At 41.3% G+C, this 27,264-nt stretch overlaps 1 protein-coding gene across 6 annotated transcripts in view; it reads left to right on the top strand.

The window, feature by feature from the left end:
* EML6 (EMAP like 6) overlaps nt 1-27,264 on the top strand; it is a 275,164-nt gene that overhangs the window by 218,144 nt on the left and 29,756 nt on the right. For all 6 annotated transcript variants that reach the window (XM_040453716.1, XM_040453714.1, XM_040453712.1 and 3 more), the window contains exons 25-27: nt 3,198-3,374; nt 11,517-11,718; nt 11,826-11,952. In XM_040453716.1, the coding sequence (XP_040309650.1) occupies nt 3,198-3,374; nt 11,517-11,718; nt 11,826-11,952 (506 nt within the window). The remainder of the gene's footprint in view (nt 1-3,197; nt 3,375-11,516; nt 11,719-11,825; nt 11,953-27,264) is intronic.

The following is a 27,264-nucleotide window of genomic DNA, read 5'->3' as shown; positions in this document are numbered from 1 at the left end:
TTGTGTGATGGTTGTCAGTCTCATTTTACAGACAGGGAGATTAAGCCTCCAGGAGAGTAGGAGGACCATGGAGCTATGGTCCCAGTCTTGAGGGGTCCATGTGTGACTACTTGGCAGCCTAGACCATGGGGCCTTTTGGATTTTTCCTGTGTATTTAAGCATCATTTTACATCACTTCATCTGTGTTTTCCCTTCATGTTCTGGTGCCCCAAAATAAGTGCACTAAAATAAAATTCAGTCGAACCAAATGGTGGAGGGGGAAGGATACCAACTTGGGACCAATGAGCAATTACTGTGTTTAAGAATCTGCACAAGAGGAAAATTTGTGTTATAAGAAGGCCTCTTCACATACCAGACTCTGGCTCTGAAGAGCTCATCTGTCACTCTGAGGTACACAGTTGGTATTCCAGGGGCTGATCTCTGGTGCTGCTGTTTGAGGAGGCCATCCAGCTGATGTTTTCACGCCTGGGATTCTCTGGTATTGCCACCTAAGGGCACTGGAGACGCAGCTCAGCATTTCTTCCACCAATAGTGTCACGCCCTTCAGCTACCTATGAAGGATGAAGAAATCCTCTTAAAAAAAAAGTTTATTTATCTTGGGGGAGTGGGAGGAGAGAGAGAGAGAGAGAGAGAGAGAGAGAGAGAGAGAGAGAGAGAATCCCAAGCAGGCTCCACACTGTCAGAGAACAAAAATGTTCTTGCTATAATAAAGCCAGTGAGGCAGAATTGAGTATTGTTTTCTTTTTTCTTTTTTAAGTTTATTTATTTATTTTGAGAGAGAGAGACAGAAAATGAATCCACAACAGGCTCCTCACTGCTGTGCAGAGCCCAACACTGGGCTCGAACTCAAGAACCACGAGATCATGACCTGAACCAAAATCAAGAGTCAGACACTTAAACAACTGAGCCACCCAGGCACTACAGAAACCCTTTTCAAAAAAGGGTTTTTTTTTTTTTTTTTTTTTTTTTAACAGCCATGGTGAAACTAATACAAACCTTACTCGGCAAGTTGTTAAGTATGACGAATACTAAAATGCCCATTTAAATCCATCTGGTACAGCACAGCACAATCAAAGCGGCACTAAACTAGGAGGCCGGCTCTCTTGAGCCCACTTCCCTCTGGCTCCTAAACCAGCTGTGATTTAAGTGACTCACCTCTCTGGATCTTCCTTCCCCTGGAAAATGATGATGGTAATGACACATCTGCCCAAGGCAAGGTGCTATGGAAGAGACCCTTTGAGGACCCCTCTTCCATCTAAGGTTCAGGATTTTTAACAAGTTTGCCCCTTTTGGGTTTTGTGGGTTAGAGGGATCATTTTTTAATGCTCCCTTTTAAATGCAATTTCTGCAGCTTCCAACAAATTGGGTATTTGCTTGGGGACCTCAGTGTCCAGATCTGGCCAAGGATGATCTGCTGGGGTGATCTCAGGGTGAGCAATAACAGCTCACCCCCACCCCAACTGCCCACTTTTGTGCCTAGATAACGAGGTCAGGGAAACTGCCACCTAGAGCGCTGGCACTGGGGATGGACAGGAAAGTCTCAGAAACAGAATCTGGAACGTGGAAGGGAGTCAGTGGCCAGAAAGCCTGCTTGCAGAACCAGCAGGAGCGTTTGCCTTCTCTTCCTGCAAAGGCCAGTTTAGTGGATAAGAACCCCAGAAAATGGAGATGATTGCTGAGGAGGCACCTCAAGTCAACTCAGTCTGTGGTCCTGCCTGAGGCACCCCAAATCACCAGGGCCAGTGCTGCTTTTTGGTTCCAGTTCGGCATGGTTCCAGGAGGAGCACAGAATGTTAAATGAGGAGAAATTTGAGTGACTAAAATACATTTAATACCTCCCCACGTTGTGACTAAAACCCAACTGCATCTTTATCTTGCCATTTCTCTGTAATGCGTAGGTACGTTAACAGATCAAATCCCACAGGAAAGTCTAATACACAGTGTTGTTACTATTGTTTATTTTAGAAAGGAAAGCCTAGATTATATCAGGATTTCACCTATATGAATTTCAAATCTTTTGTCCACGAATCTCAGAGAAAACAGTTTGAAAGAATAGAATATAGTCACAGTAATACAATATGAACAGCTCTTCAAGTTTGTAAGGTAGTCTCTCTCTAGCATACAGGATGTTAGGCTAGCTGCAGAATCTTATTACTCATTCCTTCTAGAAGCACTCCTTCAAAAAAAGTTACATCTTGTGACTTTTTAAAATAATTTGCTAAATAATCAGCCCCATTGATCAATGCAGCTCAGTGGTTCTCATTTGGGAGCAATATTGCCCCTTCCCCCAGGGATATTTGCCAATGTCTCGGGACAGCTTGGGGAGGAGGGCTGCTGACTTCCAGTGGGTAAAGGACAGGAATGCTGCTAAAATACTACCATGCACAGCACAGCCCTTGACAACAAAGAATCAACTGTCCTAAAACATTAATAGTGCTGACACTGAGAAACCCTGATCTAGCTTATGGCTTAAATGATGCTAAAACCTAAAGAACTAAAAAACTATTTTTTTAGATTTTCTTTTCTATTCTATTCTATTCTATTCTATTCTATTCTATTCTATTCTATTCTATTCTATTCTATTCTATTCTATTCTATTCTAAGGGCCAGAGAATGAGAGAATCTTAAACAGGCTCCACAGTCAACTCAGAGCCTGATGATAAGGCATTCGATCTCACAACCATGCAATCATGATCTGAGACGAAATCAAGAGTCAGGTACTTAACTGACTGAGCCACCCAGGCGCCCCCTAGGAAACTTTCTTATTGTCAGATTTCCACAATTCCAAAATAATGATTTTATACATAGAAAAATGGTTATCTGACTGTAGTGTTTACTTAGATAATCCGTATGCCACTTAAAAACTGCATCTTAGAACTTACGCACCTCAGATCACAACACAATTGCCTAGTGCTGGCAAAGTCATCAGTAAGAACTATTCAGCTGCATTTTTTTATTGCTGTTTATTTTTTTTTAAATAGTATGGCATAAGGAATATAGTCATTGGTAGTGTAACAGAGTCACGTGGTGACAGGTGGTAGCTACACTTTTGTTGAGCGTACCTTAATGAACACGTAGACTTGTCGAATCACCATGACGTACACCTGAAATTAATGTAACGTTGCATGTCAACTACAATAAAGAAAAAGATCTCTAGGTTGTGCAAAAATATATTGATTTCTTTCCTTCTTTTTAAGATTGAGAAAATAGAGTGGGACACGTGGACCTGCGTGCTGGGGCCTACGTGTGAGGGAATCTGGCCTGCACACAGCGATGTGACTGATGTAAATGCTGCCAGTCTTACCAAAGACTGTTCCCTCTTAGCCACTGGAGATGATTTCGGTTTTGTTAAGCTTTTTTCATATCCTGTCAAGGTAATACTGCATGTTTATTATATTTACTTGCTCAGTCTCATTAATAACCTAAAATCTATGAGTAGTATCTAAATGGATATTTATTTTTATTTTTTAAAGACTTTTTTTAAGTTTATTTATTTTGAGAGAGAGTGTGTGAGTGGGGGAGGGCAGAGAGAGAGAGAGAGAGAGAGAGAGAGAGAGAGAGAGAGAGAATCCCAAGCAGGCTCTGCGCTGTCAGCGTGGAGCCCAACACAGGGTTCGAACTCACGAACCGTGAGATCGTGACCTAAGATGAAACCAAGAGTCAGAAGCTTAACCTACTGAGGCAGTTAAGGTGCCCCTCCAAGTGGATTTTTAAATATAAGCAATCAATAATGTTATCTACATCACCATTGTTATTTATGCTATCTAAAAACCTTTATGACACTGTTGACTACTAGGTGTCAGATTCTCATGATATAGAATTCCTCCTTGAAAGGCCTTCACTGGTCATCAAATCCAACATCTCACAAACTGCAGAGGAAGAATTTCTTTACAACATCTTGGGCCAGTGCCTTCCAATAGGTACTTCCTTGGAGAGAGGAAGGTCTTACTCCCTCACAAAGCAGCCCAATTCATTTTTAAATAGTTCAGTTATTAAAACGTTTAGCTCTATATACAGCTGAACAGCCTTCATATGGAGCAAGATAGTCCTCGACTCCCTGAAATCTCAGTTTCTCCGGCCTAAACGTGTCCAGTTCTTCAGCCATTTCCCACAGGACTTGGTTTCCTGCTGCCCCTCCCTCTAGGCACACTCCATGTTATCAATTCCATTCTAAACTGTCTCCTCTGAGAAGGAATTCACCATCTCAGATGTAATCTGACGAGTTAAGGGTCAGTGGAAATTTTACCTTCTTGTTTTGTTTTTGTATTTGTGTTAAATCAAACTAAAATGGCACCAACTCTTTGGGCTGCCACACTATGCAACTGAATCCTAGATTTCATTCCAAAGAAATGTTCAGCTTATCCCTCACCTTGTCCTTACACAATCGATATTCTAAATTTGAGCACAGAACTTTATATTTGTACCAAATAAGATTTATCTTACTTCACCTCCTTGTTCTAACCTGTCAACACATTTTAAGTACCTTTTCAAAATGTTTACTTTCCCTTCCAGCATCATGTCATCTTCTCATTTCACAAGTGTAAGTTTTAAATCACGGGAAATAAAAAAAGACCAGGACAGCCAAACATCACCGTCAGGAGCCCTATTCAGTTATTCTGTTTATTAATGTACACATTGAGTTCTAGTTCTTCAGTCAGGATCAGACATTTACATTTACCCGACTGTGCTATCGTGGAGCTCATGTTTCTATCCTACTCCAGATAACACATCATTAATGATTTGGCAGATACCTTGCTGAAAGCAAGCAAGCAAATCTCCCCTTTTAATAAACCAATCGGTAAAAGACACGTATTTCACACTGAACCCTTGTTGCTGTCTAGTGATCATTACTTCCTTTTCCAAGTGCTTATTGACCTTTTGTGTAATAATTCACCCTAGAATTTTCCAGGGATTGCATCAACTCATGAATCAATATTTGCCAGAGTCTGCTTGTTCTCCCTTTTGGATACAGGAACCTTTTTGTGTTTGAGGCCAACCTCTCCTGGCTTCTAAACTCCTCAGCTGTTCCTGATTTTACTTGTGTGGTCATGTTAAAAGAACCTGCACTCAAGCACATAGTTCTTTTTTGCCCTTTCTGGTTTCAAGAGCATTCTTTTTACAGAGGAGATAAGTAAATCTCCTTTCCGTTTGTATGAAATCATGTGATCTAAGATGTGTTCTAACTTTTGCCTATTTTTTTTCTAGTCCTCCCTGTATCTTTGAATTCCTTTACGGTTATCTTAGTTTTTGACATTAGCATTCCTGAAACTACATTAAAGTTTTCTGTGCAAGACTTCTGCGTTCATCCTTGGTTATCCACTCCTCCATCATTTGTGCGCTTAAGACGTTGAACACACCAGTTCCCTCGGCAGCAACTTTGGTTTCCTTAAATGCCTTCCTCTTTAATTCTTCATTTGTTAACATCCTGTCAGGGTATGATTTTGGTAGCATTTCTAAGATACGCTTCTGAGTATATCCAGTGTTCCCTTCATTGTCCTTCCCCTCAATTCACCATCACTTATCAGCACCCCCTCCCTGTGTGGTCACAGTTCAGTTCTCTGTAGCACTTTTCCTTCCTACTTTTACATTTTTTGGAAAGAGATTGCTCACAAGACAAGTCAAAAAGTTAGTGATACCCTGGCTTTAGTAGATGGGTTGTGGCAGATCTTTAAGTAGCTAAAATCCCCATGGTACAACTCCATCGTGCTCCTGAGCTACATTTGTTGTTGGTCCTGGGAATTCATCATCTGCATCCCCAGCCTGCCCAGGTAGGCTGTCTATAGCAGAAATTTCAAGCTGTGTTCCTCCAACTCCCAGAGTTCCAAGGAGGCTCCTCAAGGACAACCTCAACAAACAAAGTAGGAGCCAACTGAAGGGGCTCTGGGACCCCACCCCTACTACCCCAGAGCCACTCTGCGTTTTATATTTTATACATTGAGTTTCCGTATAAGATTTTTTCCCCAACATTTTGTTATGAAAATTTTCAAGCATACAAATAAGGCAAAAAATGATACAGTGAACTCCTGGAGTTGTATATAGAATTCATAGATTCTATACATATTCAAACTTAAATTTTTTTTTAATGTTTATTTATTTTTGAGAAAGGGAGACAGACCACAAACAGGGGAGGGGCATAAGGAGAGGGAGACACAGAATCTGAAGCAGGCTTCAGGCTCTGAGCTGTCAGCACAGAGCCCAATATGGGGCTCAAACCCCCAAATCACGAGATCATGACCTGAGCTGAAGTCGGAAGCTTAACTGAGCCACCCAGGTGCCCTGATTCTATACATAATTCAAAGTAAATTGTAGGGGTGCCTGGGTGGCTCAGTTGGTTAAGCGTTCAACTTTGATTCAGGTCATGATCTCAAGTTGACCAGTTAAAACCCCACATCGAGCTCTGTACTGACAGCTCAGAGCCTGGAGACTGCTTTGGATTCAGTGTCCCCCTCCCACTGCCCCTCCGTCACTTACACTCTGTCTCTGTCTCTCAAATAAATAAACATTTTAAAAAAATGTTTTTTAGGGGCACCTGAGTGGCTCAGTCAGTTAAGTGGCCGACTTCAACTCAGGTCTTGATGTTGCAATACATAAGTTTGAGTCCTGCATCAGGCCCTGTGCTGACAGCCCAGAGCCTGGAGCCTGCTTCCGGTTCTGTGACTCCTTCTCTCTCTGCCCCTCCCCAGCTGGCACTCTGTCTCTGTCTCTCTCTAAAATAAACATTAAAATTAAAAAAAATTTTTTTTAAACAAAGTAAATTGTTGATATAAGGATACTTACCCCTAAATGTTTCAGCATGCCTGTCATTACCTATAGTTCAACATTTGATTATGGTGTTTTTATTTTAAGTTTATTTATTTTGAGAGAGAGAGAGAGCAGGGGAGGGGCAGAGAGAGAGGGAGAAAGAATCCTAAGGAGGCTCTGCACCATTAGCGCAATGTGCTTATGGTGATTTTTAAGTACAATTTATATATAGTTGAATTACACAGGTTTTTTTAAGGTTCCTTTTGATGAACATTGACAAACACATACACCTACATAATCCAAACACCTGTCAAGATACAGATTCAAGATATAGATCACTATCATCACCCCAAGAACTTTCCTCATGCTAACTTCTGGGTCAGTCCCCCCACCCCCCATCATTCTCACATGAAAAGACTATTCCATTGTTTTCCACAATAGATAAGTTTTACCTGTTCTAGAACTTCATATAAATGATCAAGTAGGTACTGTTTTGTGTCTGGCTTCTTTCACGCAGATAATGTTTCTGAGATTCCTCCTAATAGTCTGTTCCTTTTTATAGCTGAGCAGAAGTCCATTGTATGGATAGAACAGAGTTTGTGTACCCGCATGGCTGTCAAAGGGCATATGCTTTTCCAGTGTTTCGTTGTAAGAAAGCTGCTATCAACATTTTTTGGACAAATCTTGTGGACATGTTTTCTCCTTCTTATGTAAATACATAAGAGTGGAATTTCTGGGTCATAGGGGAAAATGCATGTTTAACTTTTTAAGAAACCACCAGACCTCTTTCCAAAGTGGTTGTATCATTTTATATTCTCATAATGAATGTAAGAGAGTTCCAGGTGCCAACATTCAGTATTGTCACACTTGCAAAATTTAGTTGTCCCAGGGATCTCACTGTGTTTGTAATTTATGTTTCCCTGATGACTAATGACGCTAAGCATTTCTTTGTTTCCTTACTGGGCATTTGTGAAGTGTTCATACAAATCCTTTGTCCACTATAATAAGTTGGATTGTTTCTTGTTATTCTTGAGTTCTATGTAAGATTTGATGCAAGAAAGAGTTTCATAATTTAAAAGCATTTGAAAACCACTGGTCAATGTAAACAACTTTGACAGTGTCACTTCTCTTCCTCTTCTTAACCTGATTTTTCTGGCACACTTTTGCTCCCAAATACGTGGACCCAGGCTCATGAATAGTTCTAGCTTTGTAGCCCTCCTCCAATGCTTTGAATCTGTTGGACAGAGCTCACCGTCTGTTATAGACTGAATGTTTCCCCACCAAAATTCATGTATCAAAGCCCTATCATCCAATGTGACTGTATATGTAGAGAGGGCATTTATGGAAATAATTAAGGTTAAATGAGGTCACAGGGTGGGACTCTGATCTGATAGAATTAGTGTCCTTCTAAGAAGAGACACCAAAGAGGGGCGCCTGGATGGCTCAGTCAGTTGAGCATCCGACTTTGGCTCAGGTCATGATCTCACGGTTTGTGAGTTCAAGCCCTGCATCAGGTTCTGTGCTGACAGAGCCTGGAGCCTCTTCAGATTCTGTGTCTCCCTCTCTCTCTCTCTCTGTCGTCCCCCCCCCCCCGCTTGTACTCTGTCTCTCTTTCTCTCAAAACTAAATAAACATTAAAAAAAGAAGAAGAAGCAGAGACACCAAAAAGCTCATATTCTGTCTCCATGCGCACTGAGGAAAAGCCATAAGCACACTTTCTACGTGCTCATGTGTGGTATGAGGCCAGGAAGAGAGCTCTCACCAGGAACCAAATTGGTCTTATACTTTCCAGCCTCTTCCCAGAACTGTGAGGAATGAGTTTCTGTTGTTTAAGCCTCCCAGAATGTGATATTTTGTTAGCACAGACTTACCACTTTAAGACACCATCCCACTGTAGTGTTCTAACATTGAGTTCTATGTCATCAAGTCTTAATGATACTTATGAGATCTCAACACCACACAGCAATCTCTTTGCCCACAATTCAGGTTGCATTTGTTAGACTCTAATGTCCTATCTTCTTCTTGACCCTTTTCCCTGTTCTCCTTTGCTAGGAGTTACTCTGTCTCTCTTCCAGGCAGTATTCTCTCAATGACAAAAAGGTGTTCTTTTCAGTTTAAAATATTCTCAATGAGGTCATTAGTCCCTTGATAATCACATTATTGCCAGCCTCCATAAAACAGACTCTCCTTCCCAGAGCCCGCCATTTTTCTAGTACCTTAAATCATGTATCACAAGACCCAGTTCCATCCTTGGACACCTGGCCCATTACTCCCATAGCCTCCCTTCCCTTGGAAAGCTGTGTCTCTCCACTATACCAGAGCGGTTAAAATGCCACCATGTCAGTAACATTTCTAAAACCCACCCTCAAGTTCTCAAGTCTCCTCCCCAGAAAGTCAAAGACTCTGGAGAATGGTTCTTCATAGAGGAACCTTCTCTCTGTTAAATGTTACAGACAGAGAAACTATGTAAAACGTTGTGAATGTGGGAGAGGATACATAGGTTTCCATCAAACTCTCAGGAATTTCTCACCTAACAGCAGTTAACACCCAGCCTTGTGGAGACATTCTCTGTTCTTTCGTGACTCAGTGGAAGAGGAAAGTTGTGGTAGTGAATCTCTATGAGTGTTACAGAAATGCGTGGTTTGACATGATGACCCAGAAGGACAGCTCATCTGACCATCTGTGTCACGTCTTCACGAGACTCCTTCCACAGGTCCTAAGGGAGCCACCAAACATCCCTGCTGGCCTTTTCCTCGTGGGGGAGCAGCTGGTTTCCTAGAAACTTCTAGTAACTGCAAATTCCCTTTATTGTTCTACCCAGCAGTTATCTTGTTCCTATTCTGAGAATCTTGAATCCCCCTCTGCTGCAAGAATCCCAGCTTTGTTAAATAGCTTCAGTGACTCAGAATTTTTTCCTCTTTCTCCTCTGTTCCTTTCTTTTCCTTCACAACCTGATTATGATCAACTTAGGATAATTTTTCTCTGAACTTTTGTTTTTGGATTTCTTCTTCCACCCTGTCTAGAAATCCTGTAATGCTTTAAATAAGTCAGGGCATGGAGAGGCATTTTTCAGGCTCTTTAACTTTTTCCTCCTCAAGAAACCGGCTTGTGTTTGTAGTAGATATAATGGGTAGGTTCCTGCTTCCAGCTGGAAGACCAGCAGGACACATGGCTGCAGCCACTATGACTGTCCTCTTTGTCTCCATGCCTTCTGGATCTCATATAGTCACATAGTGGTTTCCCTTGGAAATCCTTATTTTGCTCTGCCTATTTTCTAGCAAACTAGTGGCTCTGGAGGGCTTCCTGAAAATATGGCCTGCCTATTTGCTTCCCTAACCTTTCTACACTCACTACTCTGCGATAGAGTGGGCATTTCCACTTTGCTGTCAGGTAGATGTCTGCTAAATACAGAGAGATCTTGAGTAAGAGAATTTCAAAGCCATGCACTCTGCTGCACCTGTCTCCTGCCATGTATCTGTGCTGGTTTCGGGTTCCCTAGCATGCCAGTCCAAAACCCTCTGGAAGTCTCTTCCGTTATTGAGTCAAGTTTTCAGCGGGGACACTGATGGCCCTCTCACAACCTCAGAAAGAACATGTGGCTACCCACATTGCTTAAGGTATTCTCCAAGAGTCGCTGAGAGGATGGAAAAAAAAAACAACTCCCTCTTTAAATGGCTCTTGCTGGAGCTGTTTTTGCCAGGCTATGGCTCATGAGCCAGAAATGGAAGCTGGTTTCTGGTGGCAGCTTCGGCTTCCCACCACTTGTCAGGATTGCACAGTGTGAGCAGCCAACTGCTATTCCACCTCATCCTTCCCCACCTGGAATGAATGTTGTATGGCCCTGTGTGCAGTGCTGAAGAGCTTTCCATAATTACTAATAAACCGGACCTTTTATTTGGTTTGTTGAAAAGAAGCTTACTAGGGCACCTGGGTGGCTCAGTCAGTTAAGCGTCTGACATCAGCTCAGGTCATGATCTCTTGGTCTGTGAGTTCAAGCCCCACATCGGGCTCTGTGCTGACAGCTCAGCCTAGAGCCTGCTTGGATTCTGTGTCTCCTTCCTTCTCTCTCTGCCTCTCCCTTGCTTGCGTATGCGCTTGCTCTCTCTCTCTCTCTCTCTCCCTCTCTCAAAAATAAACATCAAAACATTTTTAAAAAGAAAAGTAACTCACTTTGTTTTAAAACCAATTATTTGTGTTTCCAGTGTCCAAATTTGTTTCAAACATCTGTGGCAGCAACTGTTGTGTTTGTTTGAAATCTTACTTGAGGCCCCAGAATTAGAAGAAGTCCCTTGCTCATCTTTCTTAGCCTGGGCTGTGGTACAACTGTGGGGCTGTGGGGATTACTGGGAAGACACTTGTGATGTCAAATGTTAGCCAGACTCACCATCAGGAGTTTACACAGGAGACCTATGGAGAATGTACGTTTCATATTTGAGAGAAACAGAATCAAGCTGCTTCTATTTCGTTAGGTTCCCAGAAATAGGTTCTGCAATCTAACATTTCATTTGTTTCCTCACAAACCACCTACTGAGGACCCATGATGAGCCAGGTAATGTTTTATTAAAAAAAAAAAAAGAGAGAGAGAGAGAGAGAGAGACCTAGTTCCTGCCCTCATGGAGCTTACCCTCTAAAGAACGGGAGGAAAATTGCTGCTTGGATGAACTGCTTAGTTGGTATCCACTAGAAGCCGCTCTGGAAAATAATATGGATGAAATAGTCTGGAGACAGGAGTCATGAGACTGGTTGGGGTAGTCACCAGTTCCTGGGCTTTACAGGGCCAGCATGCAAGGTTCAAGAAGTATGTGGGGCACAGCGCACACGTCACCAACGTGAGGTGGCTGCACAACGACTCTGTGCTGCTCACAGTTGGTGGAGCCGACACAGCCTTGATGATCTGGACGAGGGAGTTTGTGGGGACCCAGGAGAGCAAGCTGGTGGACAGCGAGGAGTCGGACACCGATGCCGAAGAGGACGGAGGTGAGTGAGCCCCATGTGCCGGCTGCCCCTTCCACACATCCCACCCCACCCCCCAACCCCGTGCCACTGCCGACCAACCCCATGCCCATCTCTTTCCGTTGTTTGAGGCTATGACAGTGACGTTGCCAGAGAGAAGGCCATTGATTACACCACCAAGATCTATGCTGTGAGCATCAGGGAGATGGAAGGCACCAAACCTCACCAGCAGCTGAAAGAAGTTTCAGTGGAAGAAAGGTATGGTGTCACCAGGTTTGCATTTATTATACCTGATTTCAACAAGAGTTCATTTTCTTTGCCCTCAGAGTTGTTACTTAAGCTAGTCTTTTGTGTCTATGCACAGAGTGTTAACCTGCATACAGAGTTAAGCTGCTGAAAATCATCCATGGCCCTCGATATGTGGCAAAGGGTGGGTTACACTTTGCAGAAGTTGGTTGTGGAATATGACTTGAATAGACATGAGGTTTGATTGGACCAGGCTTATCCTTGCCCAGAGAGGATGTCAGGGTAGCCTATGCACTGTCTGAAATGTGATGGCCAACAGGAGACGTGCTGATCAGCGAGGGAGGGTGGGCTTCTAAGGTCCAGAAGGAATGTCTGTGGGTCCTGAGAAATAACCCTCTGTTCGAACCAGTCTGTGCGTTACACGGGGTCACTTGGCGTACCATCTCATACTGTGTTTTCACCTGCCCCAATTTGTTCAGGTGGGTTTGGTGACTCCAGACCTAACCAATTTGATTTGGCTGCCTTGGGATTCTTATACAGAAAGAAGGTTTCAGATGTTATTTTAGGCCTTTTTGATATGTTATTGTAAGTATCAATAAGAGAAATAGCCAAATATTTAGGCTTTTTTTGGAAAAAAAGCTCATCTTTTCTACAGTTATTTAATTTACCATATTCATACTAGAAAGGATAAATACTCAGTAAAAACTCTCACATCTGAAGAGAATTTCACGGATCCCAAAGATGTTTTGCCATGGATTGGTTGTTCACAGGTACCCTGGATCCACTATAAGAAATGAGATTCAGGTTGTTTTTTGTTGTTGTTTTGTTTTGTTGTGTTTTTTTGTTTTGTTTTGTTTTTTTGCATTCAGCATGGCTTTCTTCCTAATAGTAATTATTTCAAAAATTTATTCTATCACTTTTTACTAGTATGTAGGAATATAAATATAAAGAAGTAAAATATTTCTTCCTCTTGGCTCAGTTCAGTGCCACATGTTAAAATAAGCTTGATAGGGGCACCTGGGTGACTTAGTCAGTTAAGCATCTGACTTTGGCTCAGGTCAGGATCTCGTGGTTGAGTTTCGTCTTCGCATCGGGCTCTGTGCTGACTGCTCAGAGCCTGGAGCCTCCTTCAGATTCTGTGTCTCCCTCTCTCTCTCTCTGCCCCTTCCCCACTCATCTCTCTCTCTCTCTCTCTCGCTCGCTTTCAAAAGTACATAAATAAACAATAAATCAGCTAGATAAAAAGTGGGTGTGCTACAGGCAAAAAGAGGGACTCTGATGCAAAATTCCCTAACTCATCCCTAGCATCTTTGTTAGATGTCACTACGAAGGTTCAGAATTCTCTTTTGATGAAAAAAAATTACTGAAAAAAAATTTTTTGCAGTAGTCTATAAATTACAGTTTATCTTGCTTGCAACATAGTTTTTTAGTGGTCACAAAGATGAAATAATTTTAAAGGACCTAATTTTAAGAGTAAAGAAAAAAAACCCATATGCATGTTAGTGCCTAAATAAGCCTCCCCCTTAAATAATGAACTCTTAAAAACATTTGCCCTAAATTAAACATTCTTTTGAAAAAAAATTACCCAATGTCTCCAATGTCACATAACATTATGAAATGAGTTGACTTGGCTATTATTCCAAGGTTGTTTCTGGCTGATTTGTACAAGCCAGTGCTTTGTCATGCTGAGACTTAGGCCAGCCACTAAGATTTAGAAATCTAAGCAAAGTCCCTGGCTGCCAGAGGGCATTGATGGGGAGTGACAGCTAATGGGTACCAAGTTTCTTTTTGGGGTGATGGAAATATTCTAAAATTATAGTCATGATTGTACAACCTTTTACATACTAAAAAAAATCAAAACTGAATTATATACTTATAGTGGGTGGTTTTCATGGCATATAAATTATATCTCAATAAAAGTTGTTTAAAATGCAAATAAATCTATCTATCTATCTATCTATCTATCTACCTATCTAAGCAAATTCACAATTCCAAACACTGCAGCTGGTTTCTGACCTAAACTGAGGGTCATCTTAACCTTTCTGTGTTGTGATGTCTCTTTGGGTAGGTCTGTAAAGACCTCAAACCTGTTCAGCTTAGGAAAAGTTATGAGAGGTGAAGGTACAGAGGACCCTAAGAATTTTCAGTCTTAAACTCCAGAATTCTGAAGCGACCTCATCACATCAGTTGGGGAACTTGCTGTACATACATTAGCATCCACAGGATTGACTTTTATACAAAAGAAAACTAAATGCTGCATGGTATTAAGAGATACAGGGGTAGGCCTTTCAGTACTCTGTTGGCATTTTAAAAAATAATTCACAACAGGGTGTAGTGAAGAAAACATGTAGCGAACAAAACATTTTTTGAGATAAATATAGGGTCTGGAGGAATAATCAAGCCTTCTTTACAGAAAGCAACATCCTTGATAACTTAAAGGCCGTGATAGCTTCAGTTCCTAGAGTGGGCTGTAACCAGAGAGCAGGGTGCCAGCTGCACAGCATGCTGGGAGCAAAGCTTGACCACAGCAGGAAGGGGTGAGCGGGGAAGGAGCAGCAATTGGTGTCTGAATCCACAGCCTCCATGGAGACAAATCCTAATCAGAACCAAGAATCGTCAGTCTCCACCAGTCCTCCTCAGTAATTTTAGGGGAACTTGAACCTCAGAGATAGGATGGTAGACAGCATCTGAACTGCAGAAGAGCGAAGGGGGTACAGACAAGGTGGGTGTTCAGAGACTTTGTGAGAAAGCAGGATGAGAGAAGGAAGGTGGGGTAGGAAGGGCTCTTGGCAATAAGCTGGGAAGACACCTCACCTGCGTCCTCACCTGGGAAAAGAAATGGGCGCTGTGGATTCCAGCATCCCAGGCCGAAGAGAGAGGCAGGGACAGAAATGCTGGGGTCCTTCAGACCACAGGAGTATGGGGTCAGGCAGCACTTAGCTTTTCCCTGACTGTCAACCCTGACACTCTAACCTTTGACTACTTGACGCCCTCCTGCGTGGAGAGACAGAGGCTTTTCTTGACCTGTCCTTCATTGTTCCCTCCTGTGTGTACCTGACGATACCTACGTATACCTGTGTGCCTTTTCTAAACACCTGGGCCAAGACGAGTCCCAGTAAGACTAACAGGAGACAAACACTTGAGGATTGCAAGAGAAGTGAGCTTGGAACAACCACTCAATGCACGGACTTACTTTGCCTCTTACCAGTGTTCCAGAAAGTTCTACTCCCGGTTTAAATCCTTTTCCTCTTTAGAACCATGCGATGAGCACAGGATCCATCATATTGAAAACAGTGCCTTGCAGACAGCTGTACATTATGCATCGGTTATTTTTTAAGCAAATGCGTTTCTAATTCCTAACATTTCAGATAGTCCTAAATTGTTTCTAATTAGACTCAGTTATTTGGTTTTAAAATAGCTGTGAGGCTTTGGATTGTGCTTCTTTATACAATGTCTACACACAAGAGTTGTTATTTTTCAGAAATCGTAAGATCTTTAGTTCAATTCTTCTGAGAAGTGGGAAAGTGGAGACAAGTGCGTAATTGCTCTCAAAAGAATACTGAGTTTTGCCTACCAAGTATGTAATCCCTTGTGGGTGTGTACCCTGGTCACCCACTTCAACTTTGCTCTAGCACCCTTGCCTCTTTCCCCTAGCCACACTTGGCTAGCCAGTGCCCAACTTGGCTGAACCCTTGGGTAATCCTGCTGGTCAGCTGCCCATGTGTGGCATGTGGCTGAGGAAAGCCGTGGAATCTTTTCCAGTGCGGGGAACCAATGCTTTAGGCCTTATCTGGACGCTCAGGCCTGCCCCATAGTGCTTTCCTTCTTCCCCTGCTGTTTCCAATTCTGGTCTAGAGCAACCTTTCCAAACCTCTCATGTCTCTCAAGTTCCCACCTCTACCCTGACACAGCTTTCAACTTTTGACCTCATTCCTACTTGGCCATGTTTTCTCAATATTACAGCTGTCGCGTCCATCCGCAAACTTAAATTATTACTTAATAAGTACTTGAAATGCCAGTTCTTTTTCAGAAAAGGAAAAACAGGAGGGGGGGAAACGTAGTTTTTTAGAGCAATTTAGCATATAAAATGCCTACCACTGTCACAGCACAAGGGATAGTACCCAAACACTGGGTTCTTACTTCAGTAAAAAAGACTTCTTCTGAACTCATCAGGTGACACATCCCTGAAATTTCCTCAGCATCAGTACTAGAGTTGCCTATAAAATTAAGAAGTTTCTTTCACCGCTTTACCAAGGACACACCAAGTTTATATGTCATTTTTTTTTTTTAATTTATAAGGTAGGACTTTTAGTTTCAGGGAGCTCCCAACACAAACTGGCCTCAGCAAAAGGAACCTATTGGCTGAGACACCTGAAATCCATGGATAGAGTAACTTTAGGTGTCACTTGATATAGAAACTCATCTTGCTATTCTCTCTGTTCTCTCTCCATATTTCAGTTCTGCTTCCTCTAGGTTTTTGCAATTCAGGCAGCAAAACGACTGCAGTGCCTGGACCTTACAAGTGTCTGTGGCTCAAAAGAACTGCATCTGATAAGTCCTCACAAATGTTTTATGATGTGCTACTGGCTCTGGTGGGTCACGTGACCACCCTTGAAGCAGTCACCGGTGACCTATAAAATATGAGCCTTTTATTGACTGTTCGTAATTAGTCACATGCCACCTGTAGACTAGCGGTGTAATCACCTCCACCAGAAGTAAAAGTCCAAGGTGGCTAACAAAATTTGATTTCTGGATAGACCCAAAAGAACGCACATCTACTCCGCTCCACCCTTTTTTTTTCATATGCACACTCTTGAAATGCTCTAATTTAGGGGTGCCTGAGTGGTTCAGTCCTTTAAGAGTTTGGATTCTTGATTTCAGCTCAGGTCATAATCTCACAGTTTGTAGGATCAAGCCCCTCACAGGGCTCTGTGTTAACAGTGCAGAGCCTGCTTGAGATTCTCTCTCTCTCCCTCTTTCTCTGCCTGTCTCCTGGAGTACGTGTACTCTATCAAAACAAATAAAAATAAACTTTAAAAAAAGTTCCAGTTTAAACTATCTACATGAATGATTGAAAATGCAGTTAGCCCCTCCACAAAGAGTCTTGGTCAGTTATTGTATCCAGCCTCACGTCCAGAATCTTAGGGAGTTGTGAAGTCTTCTCATCCAGGTTGGGATAAAGCTCTTCATAGTCCTGTGACTAATGATAGTGTTGACCACCATCACATACCAAATAGACGGTGGTGAAGAGAGAACAGAACGAGGATAGTTTGTTGGTTTGTTTAATTGCCATTTGGAAAGAGAGAGAGTGAGACACAATATGTAGTAATCACTGGTCCATGTCCATATAATCCTTTGCTGGCTGAGATGGTCACAGACTCCTGCCCTTGCCATGCGCGTGTTCTTGCACAGCTCGACAGCAATACGAATGTTGGAAGATGTCAACAATCGGAGGATGTAAAGCTTGTGTTGGTGATGACAAAAGATACACCAAGTGAAAACATAAAGTAGGAGTGACACAATGTCCTCTAAGAGAACCAGCTTCCCCAAGCCTCTCAAATACCTCCTGGAATGTAAATGATGCCCCTGTGGGGTAAGAATTCTCCCAGGCCAGAAACTCCTTAGTCATTCCCATGGGAGAATTGAATCCTCCCACCCTCCCCTGAATTCCCTCCCTACCCACACCGACTCTTGCAAAAACTCTTTCTCTGTGCTTGGCACTCCCCAGATGACTATGACCGGTGCACACAGTCAGACAGGGAGGGGATGGCCAGTTTTTAGAGACATCTCCCAGATGGCCCAAGCTTCAGGTCCATCTAATTCCATTTTTACCATTTACCTTCTGGCCTAAGATTTGGCATTTCATAGCACACCTTAGCAAGAAAAATACTTTTGACATCTCAAACTGGTAACTACTTGAGTTCTTAAAGTATCAAGTAGTTAAACTTCATAATTAATTATCATATCAATTAAAGAAAATAACTTTTCTTTTTAAAAATCAATTAAATTATTTTTCATTCTTTCCTCATTTTTTTGATGATAAACTGAGCACCAGCTAATTGTTCACTGTTGGTATGTATTCCCTTTTAAAAGCATACTTATTATTTGTATAACCTTGAAGTAATAGTATAACCTTTTTAGGTTCAGCTGATTCTGATGGTCTGTTATTGTTGTCATTGTTTAATGTTTAAATTGTGACTGTGTGGTCTTTAGCAGACCTTTCTTTGGGTTGGTGTATGTGGCCTTTCCACAAACACTATCATGTACTTCTGAAATCGTCCTTGTTTTTTGACAAGAGGTCCCATGATTATCGTTGATTTTCCTGTCCCAGCAGGGAATCTGGTTTCTGTGAGGGCAAATTAGTTCCCCATAACTACTGGAAGTTGCTTAAATTATTGCAGACCTAAAACAGAAAAAGAAAACACTTTTTTAAAGGTCATCAGGGGCGCCTGGGTGGCGCAGTCGGGTAAGCGTCCGACTTCAGCCAGGTCACGATCTCACGGTCCGTGAGTTCAAGCCCCGCGTCGGGCTCTGGGCTGATGGCTCAGAGCCTGGAGCCTGTTCCGATTCTGTGTCTCCCTCTCTCTCTGCCCCTCCCCCGTTCATGCTCTGTCTCTCTCTGTCCCAAAAATAAATAAACGTTGAAAAAAAAAAAAAATTTAAAGGTCATCAGGTATACTGATATTTTATTTTATTTTATTCTATTTTATTTTATTTTATTTTATTTATGTTATTTTAAAAATTTTTTAATGTTGGGGCACCCAGGTGACTCAGTCGGTTAAGCTTCTGACTTCAACCTGGTTCATGATCTTGCAGTTTGTGGGTTCGAGCCCTGTGTGGGGCTCTGTGCTGACAGCTCGGAAACTGGAGCCTGCTTCTTTTTCTGTGTCTCCCTCTCTCTCTGTCCCTCCCCCATTTGCCCTCTGTCTCTCTCAAAAATAAAAATAAACATTAAAAAATTTGTTAAAATTTGTTAAATGTTTTTAATGTTAAAAAAAATTTTTAACAAATTTTTTAATGTTTATTTTTATTTTTGAGAGAGAGAGAGAGACTCTCTTTTTGCCTTGTTTTAATAGGAGCTTTGTCATGCTATCTTTTCCTCATATACTGTATTTCTAAAGATTATATTGGATAGCATGTTGTCTAAAAGATGAGAAAGCTTCTTTTCCTTTTCTGGTTTTGATTCTTGGTTCTAGCTCTCTAGCTTCAAAGAATGTAAAAATGCAGGGCAGCTAGTATCTTAGAATTTCTTAGAGTTAGTGGACAGTGAGAGGTATAACCTAAGTCTTTTAGGTTTGACCCAAGCCCTCTGTTGGTTGTGGCCCCAGCAGGAGATAAAGCACTCTGAAAAGAAAGTAATGTGGGGAGAGTTTAATGAAAGGACTAGTAACAAAGGTGTGGGCAGGATTAAGAGACAATAGGGATGGGGTAGCACCTCAGAAATAGCAATGGCTGGAAGCCATCACCACCCTTGGGTCTGAAGGGGCCAGGGGGGAAGCTGTTGCCAAATGTGGGGAACATTAGCTGTAGGAGCAGACTACTTACAGGAGCTGAGATCTGAAGGGGAAGGTTGAAGGTAAGGGCAAAAGAGTCTATTGATGTCGTCCCTGAAGGTCAGCTGTGGAGGGCACAGCGCAGGAGGAGAGAAGGGTGGAGAGTAGACATGGAGGGGTGCATGGAAAATATCCAGCTCATGCTCCTTACTTTTTTTTTTAAATGGAAACTGATATTATTATCACAGAAAAGAACCTCTTGTCATTTTAACATTGAACAGTAATTCCTATCATTTATAAATGCCTTTGAATATATACTATCAATTAAAGATAGGACTAGATATAACCAAATCGATATCAAGAATCATTAGAGACATTTAAAACTTTTTTTTATTAAATTTTTTTATTAATTAAAAAAATTAAAAAAAAAAAAAAAACTCTACCCAATTTAAATGGATCAGTTTTGATGACCCATAGTTTTACACCACTGTCTAGGGGTGCCAGAGGAATTAACTTATAGAAAACATGAAGTACACTGAGAATGGTAACTTTTTTAAACTCATATTTTATATTAACATTACATTTTTGTATTCTCACATATCTTCAAAAATAATGTGTAAACATCTTTGGCCTATGTCCAAAGGTCTTTATTTTCACATTAAGGGAAAAAGCAAATTAGAAACTTACAACTGTGCACATGTCTAGTGCAAATACCCATTTTTTGTAAGGGTCAAATTATCGTACAACCCAATTTTGGATGTGTGATCACCACAGCGGTGGATCACAAAAGCATCTTTTTCATGACGTATAGATAGGATCTAATAATGTCTCCATGTGACATGTGGTCTGTTAGTAAAATCCGGATGAAGTGACCAGCCACTGGTCTTCCAAGTTTCACCTGGTTGGGCCATGGTTCATAATTTATTTTTAAATATGTACTGTTTGATACACTTAGCGCATCTCCTCCTCCCCCAACTGCTTAGATTAACCATCTGAATAGGGAACAGAAATAATGGAGATTTTTATTTGGTATATTTAGCTATAACATGCATTCAGACAAAAACCTAACTCTGTGATGAAAGAGACAAAATAAACACCAGTTGAACTATTTTAATGGAAACTGGCATATAAATATTTACCAACTTATGTTTTTCTAAGTGGATGTGATCATTAGCTCAGGGGTTGCTTTCTCACTGCACCTCAGTCAGCAGTCTGTATGTTTTCAAGGTTCTCCAGTAATAAGTGCTGAGGCTTGCAGCTTTTGGCTGCTTGTCCAGGGGTAAAGAGAAGAATGTGGGATTAACCCTTCCAGGTTCTATCTTTATAACATTGTGTTTTCCACCTTTTCCTTAAAGAAGGAGAGGTTCGAAACCTTCCCCCTGACCTCTCACCTCAGAAGCTGCATAAGTTATGGCCACAAATCTGAATCCCAAACCGACCTAAACCATGTTTTCCCTTCCACAGCAGAGCCCTAGGCTTGCTGTCCCCTTTCTTGCCTGTCTCATACTGGGAAAATCATCTCTCCCTTTAAAAAAATGTCCAGGGACGCCTGGGTGCCTCAGTCAGTTAAGCGTCCAACTCTTTTTTTTTTTCAACGTTTATTTATTTTTTGGGACAGAGAGAGACAGAGCATGAACGGGGGAGGGGCAGAGAGAGAGGGAGACACAGAATCGGAAACAGACTCCAGGCTCTGAGCCATCAGCCCAGAGCCCGACGCGGGGCTCGAACTCACGGACCGCGAGATCGTGACCTGGCTGAAGTCGGACGCTTAACCGACTACGCCACCCAGGCGCCCCGCGTCCAATTCTTGATTACAGCTCGGGTCGTGATTTCACAGTTTGCAAGATCAAGCACCGTATTGGGCTCTGCAGTGACTGCTAAATAAATAAGCAAATAAGTAAATAAATAAATAGATGTCTGAGGTAGAAAAGTTCACTTTTAATACTGATATTATATTGTCTTAGCACCAGTTTAGTGTAGCTTACTTAGGAATTATGGATAACTAGAAATTGGGACATTTCTAGTTGTGGTCATCATTTTATTAAACGTATTTAGTCTAGATGTTGAGCTGTTTTACCTGGGACTAGGTAACAAGCACACAATCATGTTGTAAAAAGAAGTTTCAAGAAACAGTGCTTTCATACTTATATCAAGCAAGCTTTGTGTCTTAATTAAATACTATTTGTTTTCCAGAGAAGGGGTATGGAATATAATTTAAAAACTGTTTTTAAAGTTGAATATCACCTTTAGTGGGATGTTTCTAAATAATATCAAATTACAAGGTCCAGCTGCTGTCAAGGGAAATATTTAGTACACACACATATACATATATATTTTTTCATTTCCCTGTCATCCAGTATTGGGTAAATATCAACATACCTCTTTTTTGTTTTGTTTTTTTCCTCCAGTTTTATTAAGAAATAATTGACATTACTGTATAAATTTAAGACCTGCAGCACAATGGCCGATTTACATATATTTTGAAATGATTACCACAGTAGGTTCAGCTAGCCTCCATCCTCTCATAGAAATACAGCAAAAATGAAAGAAAGAAGAAAAGGGAGGAGAAAAACCTACTCCTTGTGATGAGAACTCTTAGGATTTCTTCTCTTTCCCATTTTTCATACAGAGGTATTCACTATATAGTTCCACATGCTCCACGTGATATCCCTAGGACTTACTTATAACTGCAAGTTTATACTTTTGATCACCTTCTTCCAGGTTCCCTTCGTCTCCCCCTCTACCTTTATTAACCAAAAGTTTGTCTCTTTTTCTGTGGGTTTGGTTTGTTTTACATTCCATGTAAAAGTGACAGCACCTAGCAAATGCCAGGATTCCCTCGGTTTTTAATGGCTGAATAATATTGTGTGGTTATACCACATTTTCTTTATCTTTATCCCTTGAGGGACACTTAGGTTGTTTCTGTGTCTTGGCTATTGTAGATAATGCTGCTGCATATGTGGGGGTGCACATATCTTTTTGAGTTAGGGGTTTGGCTCCTTTGGACATAATTCCCAGATATAGAACTGCTCAATCATATTGTAGTTCTATTTTTAATTTTTTTTGAGGAACCTCCCTACTGTTTTCCATAGGGCTGCACCAGTTTGCATTCCCCACAACAGTGCACGAGGATTCTCCTTGCTCCCCTTCCATGCCAGTATTTATCTCTTGTCTTCCTGATGATGGCCTAACAGGTGTGAGATGACATCTCATGGCAGTTTTAATTTGCATTTCCCTCATGCTAGTGATGTTCACCATCTTTTCACATACCTGTTGACCTTTCATATATCTTTTCTGGAGATATGTCTCTTTAGGTCTTTAGCCCTTTTTTTTTTTTAAGGTTTTTGTTTTTTGCCACTGGGCTGTATGAGTTTTTTAAAATATATTTTGTATATTAACCCCTTATCAGATACATGGTTTGCAATTATTTTTTCCCATTCCGTAGGTTGTCTTTTCATTTTTTGATGGTTTGTTTTGCTGTGCATTAGCTTTTGAATTTGATGTAGTCCCACTTGTTTATTTTTTAGTTTGTTGTGCTTGTGTTCTATCCAAAAACTCATCACCAAGACCATGTCAAGGAACATTGTTGTTCTGTTTTCTTCTAGGAGTTTCAAGGTGTCATGTCTCCCTTTTCAGTCTTCAATACATTTGAGTTAATTTTAGAGAGTGGTATAAGATATGGGTCCAGTTTCATTCTTTTACATATGAATATCCAATGATCCCAGAACTATTTATTGAAGAGACTGTCTTTTCTTCATTGAATATTCTTAGCTCCTTTGTCAAATGTTAGGTTGACTACGTATGGTTGGGTTTATTTCTGGGCTCTTGATTCAGTTCCATTGGTCTGTTTATCTGTTTTTAAACTGGTACCATTCTGCTTTAATGACTGTAGCTTTACAAGATAGCCTGAAATAAGGAGGTGTGATGCCTCCTGCTTTGTTCTTTTTTTTCTCAGGATTTCTTTGGCTACTAGGGCTCTTTTGTGGTTCCATATAAATTTTAGGAGGGTTTTTTTCTACCTCTGACCATTGGAAAAATGCCATTGGAATCTTAAATAGGGATTGTTGCATTGAATCTATAGATGGATTTTGGTGATATTGACATTTTAACAATATACTTCCAATCTGTGAACATGGGATACCTTCCCATTTATGTGTATCTTCTTCAACTTCTTTCATCAAGGTCCTAGACTTTACAACATAGAGATTTTCGCCTTGTTAGTTAAATTAATTCCTGAAGTATTTTATTGTTTTGATGCTAGTGTAAAGGGATCAATTTAGCACGCAGGTTTGGGGCGCCTGGGTGGCTCAATCGGTTGGGCGGCCGACTTCGGCTCAGGTCATGATCTTGCGGTCTGTGAGTTTGAGCCCCGCGTCGGGCTCTATGCTGACAGCTCAGAGCCTGGAGCCTGTTTCGGATTCTGTGTCTCCCTCTCTCTGACCCTCCCCCATTCATGCTCTGTCTCTCTCTCTATCTCAAAAATAAATAAACGTTAAAAAAAATTAATTTCTTTATGTCTTTTTCAGAAAATTTGTTGTTATCACATAGAAATGCCACTGATATTTTGTATGTTAATTTTGTATCCTGCAACTTTAGTGAATTCATTGATTGGCTCTAACAGGTTTTTGGTGGAGTCTTTAGTATTTTCTATATATAAAATCACGTCATCTGCAAATAAAAACAATTTTACTTCTTCCTTTCCAATTCTCATACATACATACATACATACATTTATTTATTTATTTAGCTAATTGTTTGTGGCTAGGACTCTCAGCACTGTGTTGAACAGCAGTGGTGAAAATGGACATCCTTGTCTTCATCCTGAACTCAGAGGAAAAGCTTTCAACATTTCACCATTGAATATAATGTTAGCTGTGAGCTTGTTCTGTATGACCTTTATCATGTTCAGATTTGTTCCTTCTGTGCCTAGTTTGTTAAGAGTTATTATCATGATTGGATATTGAATTTTGTCAAATGCCTTTTCTGCATCTATTGAGATGATCATATGATTCTCTTCTTTCATCCTGTTGTGATGTATCACACTGATGATTTGCATATTTTGAACCATCCTTGCATCCCCATAATAAATCTCACTTGCTCATGGTGAATGATCTTTTCAGTGTGCTGCTAAATTCAGTTTGCTGGTATTTTATTGATAATTTTGGCATCTGTATTCATCAGAGATAATGACCTGTTATTTTTCTTTTCTAGTGGTGTCCTTTTCTGGTTTTGGTATCCAGATAATATTGGCCTTGTAAAAAGAGTTTGGGAATGGTCCTTCCTCTTTGGTTTTTTGGAAGAGTTAGAGAAGAATTTGTGTTAATTCTTCTTTAAATGCTCGGTAGATTTCACTAGTAAAGCCACCTCATTCTGGGCTTGCCTTCATTGGGATAATTCACATATTTTTCAGTAGAAATTTTCAGTTACAATTTTTAATTTGAAATTATTCTCCACTTTGGCCATTTTTAAAAGTAAATGTTGGGGCGCCTGGGTGGCTCAGTCGGTTGAGCGTCCGACTTCAGCTCAGGTCACCATCTCGCGATCTCACGGTCCGTGAGTTCGAGCCCCGTATCGGGCTCTGGGCTGATGGCTCAGAGCCTGGAGCCTGCTTCCAATTCTGTGTCTCCCTCTCTCTCTGCTCCTCCCCCGTTCATGCTCTGTCTCTGTCTCTGTCTCTGTCTCAAAAAAATAAATAAATGTTAAAAAAAAAATTTTTTTTAAGTAAATGTTAATTGGTAACAGTTTTTTATCAACTCTGTCATTACTTCCATTACCTCAAACATTTGAAACCTTTGGCATCTTTGAATTCCTCTTGTTTTTTGATTCTGGAGTCTCTAACTTTTACAGAAAGAGTTGGCTCAGTGAAAGTCAAAGCAACACTCCACTCCCTTGGGGTTTCCTTTTATATCTAAAATCTCAGTAGATGTCATGTTTATCTAGAAAGTGGCTGGCTACATTGTGACAAGGGCATGAGAGAGTCCTTGGCATTAATCCCACTTCTGACAGGAATCTGCTTGGTCATCACAATAGGACAGTCATGCCAATGATGGGAAGATGACAATACAAAAGTTAGAGATGTACAGTTTCTTTAATTTTGAAGTACTGGAAAGCTTTAGGCATGGTTACATAAGGCAGGAACTAACAGCATTTCCTAAGCCAGTGTTAAGGCTTCCCAAGTCCCCAGAGTGCCCCAGTGAGACAGACAGCCATGCTTATGAGGATTTTTTTCCAAGTAGAAGAGGCTTCCCTTAATGTTCTCCTGAGGTTTTATTTTATACCTCTTTATATTCTCTCTCCACCCTAAACACATACCCAAATGTTGAGGATAGTCTGAATCAATGCCTGCAAGCTCGGGAGGTATAACCATTATAAAACAATTCTCACACACTGCAACGTGTTTACATGAGATCAAGGAAACTGACTTTGGCTTTACCAGAATCTTGCCTCAACATGCTCTGGTTTCAGGTTGTGTGAGGATATCTCCAGCCCAGAGTGAGATTGGGTCCTTGGTCATCCTTCTGGTCTACGTGTTGTACTTGCCAAGATCTTTGTTTGTCCTTGTTCTTTTTTGCCAAGTCGAGATTGGCTTTGTGGGGGATGACCTTTTTGGGTTTCACTTTATTATTCTCCTCCTATTGGTTGGAGGCCTTAAGAGTTGGGAAACAAGCCTTTGTTGTTTGCCAGATTTGGGGCATAAAGCTCCTCTCCTACAGCTAGGATGTCAACTCCGTGAAAGCAAAATTTCTGATACACTGCCTTTTCTCCAAATTTGATAACAGTGCTAGCATTCAGTAAATGATTGTTGATTGAGTGAATAAACTCCTTAACAATTTAACAAGATTTAGGTTCATTTCTAGTCACTGATACCCACTGGTTAGGTATCAGAATCTGAGATTTTGTTGGCATCTTGCTTGTATACCCATAATCCAGCTTGGAAATTTCTGCCTCTTAAGCATTTGGCACCCCTGGCTATTCTTCCAGCTCTCAGGTTAGTCACCATCTGGCTCCTGCCTTTAGGCAATTCCAAACAATGGCGTAAAATGGAGAGGCCCTTACTCCTAGTACCTGCAGCTTTGAGGGTAACTGTCCCCTCTTTCTGGCAGGGAGTGTGTGACATAGGTGATTACAGGAGATCCAGGGGACCAGGCACCTCCCGTCCTCATTCATATGTGCCGTGAGCTTCCTTCCACGTGGGTGGATGAGTGGTGCCTCCAGTAGTCCCCCCCCACAGGGACTTGTCCCCAGGCACCAGGGGGCCCCTGCACTACGCACCCCCATTTGACTAACCTCAGCTGTCAGCATCTCAGTATCTTTCAGTCACCCCCGCTTGTGGACCTATAGGCAAACCAGGATCCTGAAGGGCGATCCTCTCCTCCCCATCTCAGTACCCCCCCCAATATGAAGAGATGGTTTGGGTACCCCCAAGCATGTATGAGGGGATGTTTGGTTCTCAGCGGAATCCCTCTCCCAGTCCTCCCTGATGCACAAAGTAATGTCACCCTCCATCCATCTCAGCCACCCAGTATGAGGAGACGCTGGGATGGCATTGCCAGAATTATTCTTAGCAGAGAATTATAACGAAGGAATCTGTGAATGCTTCTACATTAATATTTTAGTTCCTCTGATACATTTTTAACTTTCAATCTTATGCCATATGTTCCTTAGGAAACCAAGAAGCTTTTACCAATCCACAATTAGAAGCAGATTCTGAGCCTTTTATAAATGTTGGTTTCCTCATCTCTGAACTGATGGATCCCACCACCAAATGACCTCAAGACTGCACTCCAGCACTCGGGGTTTACAGACCTTTTCCTAAATTGTGTTTAGGGCT

Source organism: Herpailurus yagouaroundi, unplaced genomic scaffold (genome assembly GCF_014898765.1).
Source record: "Herpailurus yagouaroundi ecotype Mexico unplaced genomic scaffold, PumYag 210, whole genome shotgun sequence".
NCBI lineage: Eukaryota > Metazoa > Chordata > Mammalia > Carnivora > Felidae > Herpailurus > Herpailurus yagouaroundi.
This window is presented reverse-complemented; position numbering and strand designations above follow the sequence as displayed.